The sequence below is a fragment of the Austrofundulus limnaeus genome, unplaced genomic scaffold (assembly GCF_001266775.1).
Source record: "Austrofundulus limnaeus strain Quisiro unplaced genomic scaffold, Austrofundulus_limnaeus-1.0 Scaffold34, whole genome shotgun sequence".
Taxonomy (NCBI): Eukaryota; Metazoa; Chordata; class Actinopteri; order Cyprinodontiformes; family Rivulidae; genus Austrofundulus; species Austrofundulus limnaeus.
In genome coordinates this window covers 398,552-404,345 of record NW_013952436.1, presented here as the reverse complement: position 1 = coordinate 404,345, position 5,794 = coordinate 398,552, and the positions used below count along the sequence as shown (strand labels likewise).

Genomic DNA, 5,794 nt, shown 5'->3' with positions numbered 1-5,794 from the left:
TAATTGTAGTGTTATTTAGTAGAGTTTTTTTTTTTATTTCTTTTTGAATTTACGGTCAGATTTGATAATGGTGTGAGATAAGAAAGTGTATCCACATCCCTATATTAAAGTCATCTGCCCTAAATTTCAAATGTTTGTGCAGCACTGGCTTTAAAGCAAAGTGTTTGTATGTGCAAACACCAGGGCAATAAACCATGAAACGATCGTCTCTGTCGTGGATTAGGAGTTGGACAGAAACAGAGACAGAAACAGAAGGGGTCTCACCTGCTGGTCGCAGAGGTCTCCCTGGTGGAAGGTGACGCCTGGCAGCTCGTAGCTCTGCCGGATGTCGAACACGGACACGGAATAACCTCGGTCCTGCAGCYTCTCCACCAGGTGTCTGCCCAGGAAACCCGAGCCTCCGATGACTGCACACCGTTTACTGCTCTGTGAGGTAAACAGAGAGCAGCAAAGAAACTAATGAAGCAACACTGAAGAGTTCAAAACACACCGACGACATCAGGCTGTGGCTCACCGGCCGAAGACGTGTAGCCATAACAGATGAAAACTGACCCCACAGGTAGAAAAAGCAAAACTTGTAACAGTATTTATAAAAAATAATAAGCTGCGTCTGCCTAACTCAAAGACACCAATGTCGCGGTTCTAATTTAGGTAGAAACAGAAGTGATACTATATTCTCGTCTCGTTTACGCTAGTTTAAAACTTAGCTAACTGGACAGCGAACAAATAAGCTGTTAAAATCGGCTGAGAGTTCTTACCTGTGATTCGTCGAGACGTAGCCAATGACAAAGGGGACGTTTGTGAATAGCCAATCGTGTTTAATATACGTCAAAAAACACCATTGCTTTAGACCAATCAGAAATCGGAGTCATGTTTAGCCCGCCCTCTGGATCAAAGACCACATGTGTTGATTTATCTGGGTTCATGCATTTTTATGGACTTTTTTAAAAATTATTTATTATTATTATTTAATCTAATAAAGCGCAGTGCTGTGCAAATTTTTTTAAACCGTCCCTGAATCAACTAGACTTTCTCAGTCTTTTAAAGTGGTCTTGATCAACAGTTTTCTATGTTATCTGAATGTGTTTTGAAGTTTGTTTGGATTTTTTTTATTGCATTTAAGCCGTTTTGAAAATTATTTTCAGATTGAACTGTAGTATCTTACCATGACAGCATATTGTGCATTTGTCTGAAAATCACGTCTTCAAAATTAAAAATAAAAAAATAAAAGCACCACACAAAAAAATTATAATACTTAATGATTTGATAAAAGACTGGTATGGAAGCCCATTTCCGCCACCCTGATAAAAAAATAAATAAAACTTGTATCTCATAATTATGACTTAGCTATCTCATTRTTAWGCCATAATTATGAGATACTATCTCATAATTATGAGATAGCTAAGTCATAATTATGAGATACAAGTTTTATTTTTTTATCAGGGTGGCGGAAATGGGCTTCCACAGAACTTGAGAGATGTATTGTTCTCCACCAGAATGATTTATAGATCAGTCGTATAACAAACAAGCAACTACAAAACAGTCTCCTGAAAATCATCAAGTGCCAGAGAGGAAATTTTAAAAAAAAACTGAAATAGCCAAGGSCATAACAATTTCCATAACAGTAAATAACTTTAACAAATTCCAAAGAACTAATAGAAAATCTGGCTATCACACATAATCTGGATGTATTTTTTACAATGAACGCTAGGGGGTGTATTGAGTCATTGTTGTAGTTATAACAGGCTGATGGATTTATTGTGTTGTAATAACATAATAAAATAATAAATACAACACAGAAGTCTGCGTTGAGTCTGTTATTGCCAGACTGACTCCATATATTTTATTGTTTAAATCATATTTTTAATACTCTACGAACCACGTGATTTTCAGCACCAAATGAGATTTATATCCGATGGGTGCGTTTGTTTTTCTCCTCTGCTCGTGCCTGTCTGCAGTCTACCGAGTCTTCACCGTGGCAACGACGTCGACAAACACCACCGCTCGCTTTTCGTTGGTTCCGCGGGTAGTTAAATCAAACACCCCGCTTCGGTGACGGCCGCTAGTGTGAATGTTGTTAGCTAGAACCCATATATTTATCCTACTTTATTATCTAGTATTTGTCAGATATATGAGGTTTTTTTTTTTTAAATCCCCGGCCGGTATTTCGTGAATGGTTAATTCCACCGACTGAGCTCCTTCGTACATGATAGAGAGGCGAAAACAGGCGTTTCTTCTCGTCAAAAATACACAGAAGCCAAATGGTGAGTGATAACAGATGTCCGTATGAGTGTGTTTGTGTTGACACATCCGTGCCTCCACCTGTGTGTGTGTGTGTGTCCTACCACCAAGGCAACCAGTGCCAAGAGGCCATCTCTGCAGGGTCCGGTGCCCCCTCCCCGGAAGAAGACAGCCCCCAAGCCGGAGTTGACAGAGGAGCAGAAGCAGGAGATCAGAGAGGCCTTCGAGCTCTTCGACACTGATGGGTCTGGATACATCGACGTGAAGGAGCTGAAGGTGGGACAAGCTGCGAGCTGATCTTTGAACGGGTTTGCAGCCTGATGTGTCCATGTTTGTGTTTCTGAGTCAGGTGGCAATGAGAGCTCTGGGCTTTGAACCAAAGAAAGAGGAGATCAAGAAGATGATYGCAGAGGTGGATAAGGAAAGCACAGGAAAAATCTCCTTCAGTGACTTCCTGTCAGTCATGACACAGAAAATGGTACACAACACCATATACAGGTTATACTACAATTACATTTAATGTGGATGCAGAAGTACAGCCTAGTTTTTTTAAACTTCCATTGCTCCATCTGTATTTAAGCAGGAATCCAGTTTGTAACAAAACAATTCTCTCTTCTATATTTATTAAATTCAGGCGGAGAAGGATTCCAAAGAGGAGATCATGAAGGCTTTCAGGCTGTTTGACGAYGACGAGACGGGCAAGATCTCCTTCAAGAACCTGAAGCGAGTGGCCAAAGAGCTGGGAGAGAACCTGACAGACGAGGAGCTGCAGGTACTGAGCAACAAAAACAGCATCCRGAAGGAGTGCTTATCGCTTATTTGTCATGCCACAGTTTCAGTCYAAGATCACCACATGTTGAGACAGTTATAGCCACGAAGATAACATTTTGCRTTGTGAGATACATTTTACATTTTAGCTCATTTTTTTGTAAAAAGGACTGCATTATAATCATTTTTGTTTTGGMTAATTTTGCTTAGTTGTGGAGGCTGTTTTGATTTGGATTGACTCCAAAAAATTAATCAGATATAGCTGCACATCTGTTAATCATATTCTGAAGGTTTTGTTTAAATCTGCCTGGTGGTTCATTAGATATTTTGCTAACAGACAGACTGGGTTGAAACCAGAAGTTAAGGCTGAACTTTTTTAAGCAAAGATCTCATGCAATGGATAGCACTTGGAGTATATGTTGTAAGTCACTCTCAGCTACAGCCACAATCAATTTTAACTCTTTGTTTATAAAACCCACTAAATTATAGCTATTTCTGTGCTTTCGAATGTTAGTTGGATTTGGCAGCCATCTTGAATTGGATTAATTTCAAACATTAATCAGTTATAGTCGTGCATCCAGTGATTATTTCCTGAAAGTTTTATTAAGATCTGTTTAGTGGTTCATGAGAAATTTTTCTAACAGATAAAGTTGACTCCAAATAGTTAATGGCCAAATTTTAAACAAAAGTCTTTCACAGTTGGTTGGCCCTCAAATTATGTGTTGAAGATCATGCTCAGGTACTACCATGGCAACTTTTAGATCCATACTGTACAATTAATTGAGTTATGGTCACTTCTGTGTGTTTTTTTTTAGATTTAGATGGCTGTGGCAGCCATTTTGAATCGGGTTGACTTCAAAAGTTAATCAGTTGTAGATGTATTTTCACTTATTACTTTCTGAAAGTTTCATTTAAATCTGCCCAATGCRTCACAAGATATTTTGATAACAGACTCACACACACACACGGTCAAAAACAACACTGTACACATTTATTTTCTCCCGGATGTCTTTCACGCTAGCTTCGTTTTCTTGCCGCTGTCTTCCTCCCGTCTTCTTACAAGCGCACGTTTGTGCAGGAGATGATCGACGAAGCCGACCGGGACGGAGACGGAGAAGTGAACGAGCAGGAGTTCCTGCGGATCATGAAGAAAACCTGCCTGTACTGACGCACCAGTGTGACGTCAGGGGCGGCGATGCGAAGTCGATCTGACCAGATTGAAATAGTGTTTATATGTAACGCAGTGTGTTTGGAAAACTCTTACAGCTATGTTGTGCCATTCACTTTACCTGAAACCAGTCAGACTTAGTCAGCCATCGCAGGCAAGCTAAGTTGACATTAATGAAAATGTAGTTTATTTATTGCTTAAATACTCAAAGTAGCTGCAGGAGAAGCAGCGACCAACACGATACATTCCAAGGCTTTATTTGATGGCAGAACTTGTGCGTTATGTTCAACCAATCTGCAGATAATTTATGCTAGGTGTTGTGTTTTGACTCAGTTTTAAGAAATTTGTAAGGATTATTGTCAGACGAGCAGGAAGTGCTCCTTTCTGACCTGTGCCTCCTAATGATGAGACCGTCACGTTTAAAGAAATGACTCGACAAACCTCACAGACCTGCAAACCCTCCACCTTTAAGCTATGAATGTTGCTGGATTTATCCATGAAGTATTTATCCTTCTGTTGTGCACATTTCCTGTTTTGTATATTGTGAACTGATGAGTAATTATACACCGTACAGAGTAATTAAATATAATGAAGCAGTTTATCTCGCCTGTCGTTTTTCACTTTTATGTGCAGCTTTTGTTAGCAGTGTTTGAGCAGCATGACTCAATTTTTTTTAACACAAATCATCATACATTATTGACTTTATTCCACTGTTGTGATTGAAATTATCACATATTGCAATGGCAGCTTTTTCCTCATTTGTGCCCCCCAATAACTCTTGACAGCCTAATCATTTCACCTCATCTGTTGTGAGACAGGGCCAACAGCAGATGTTTTATTATCAGGACTGGTTATTTAAACACGTCAGGAACAGTATTTATCCGTCCGTGCAAAATCATAATCTATTTGCAAAATATTTACCTGATTAGAGGTTCGGTGAGGGAGGAAACGCCATTTTTACCAGCAACGTTACTGTTTAAGATACTGAAAAGAAAGCTAAAAGTTACATTTTATACCACAGACCATGAGTAAAAACAATGAGGACGTTTTAAAATTAAAAGATCAAAAAGTGTGTAAGAGGATTTTCTCCCCCATACTACTAATTAGTCCTACAAAACTCCTGGTTTACAAGAACAAAATGTTAAAAAGTATGTTATAAATCTAAAACATCCTTTCATTATCTTGACTTGCTTCCTTCCTTTCAGGGTCACTGGTCCCCATATCCAGCAGTTCCCTGTCCAGGGGTGGGAGACACACTGGACAGGTCACAAGTCCATCACAGGGACAATAGAGGCGTTCACTGTCTCACTCACACCTAGGGACAATTCAGAGTTACCATTTAAAACCTAACAGTCATGTTTTTGTACAGTGGGAGAAAACCCATGCATGCATGGAGAGAACAGGCAAACTCTACCCAGAAAGGTCCTCGGCCCAGGATTTGATCTGCAACATTCTGGCTGAAAGGAAACAGCCCCACAAACTGAGCCACCCTATCTAAAACACGTGTAAGCAAAATTCGGGTCGAGGGCCAAAAGCGGCCCCTGGACCAACTTCATCTGGCCCTTGTCCTAAAATAAACAAAAAACATTTAGAAATAAATTAATTAAAATAAGTACT

General features: G+C 39.6%; 2 protein-coding genes across 3 annotated transcripts in view; one reads left to right on the top strand and one right to left on the bottom strand.

The window, feature by feature from the left end:
* The window catches only part of nsdhl (NAD(P) dependent 3-beta-hydroxysteroid dehydrogenase NSDHL), an 8,384-nt gene extending 7,455 nt beyond the window's left edge, over positions 1-929 (bottom strand). Inside the window, exons 1-2 of the mRNA XM_014006059.1 lie at positions 515-929; positions 265-426 (exon numbers count right to left, since the gene is read on the bottom strand). Coding sequence (XP_013861513.1) covers positions 265-426; positions 515-535 — 183 coding nt within the window. The 5' untranslated portion in view covers positions 536-929. The remainder of the gene's footprint in view (positions 1-264; positions 427-514) is intronic.
* Positions 930-1,836: 907 nt separating this feature from the next.
* Positions 1,837-4,778, top strand: cetn2 (centrin, EF-hand protein, 2). 2 transcript variants are annotated; one of them, XM_014006057.1, is made up of 5 exons: positions 2,040-2,264; positions 2,353-2,517; positions 2,591-2,719; positions 2,876-3,013; positions 4,088-4,778. In XM_014006057.1, the coding sequence occupies exons 1-5, from the start codon at positions 2,262-2,264 to the stop codon at positions 4,175-4,177; spliced, it is 525 nt and encodes a 174-aa protein (XP_013861511.1). In that variant the 5' UTR covers positions 2,040-2,261; the 3' UTR covers positions 4,178-4,778. The 2 variants fall into 2 exon arrangements, with proteins under 2 accessions (XP_013861510.1, XP_013861511.1); XM_014006056.1 differs by having other exon boundaries at positions 1,837-2,517.
* Positions 4,779-5,794: the final 1,016 nt, after the last annotated feature.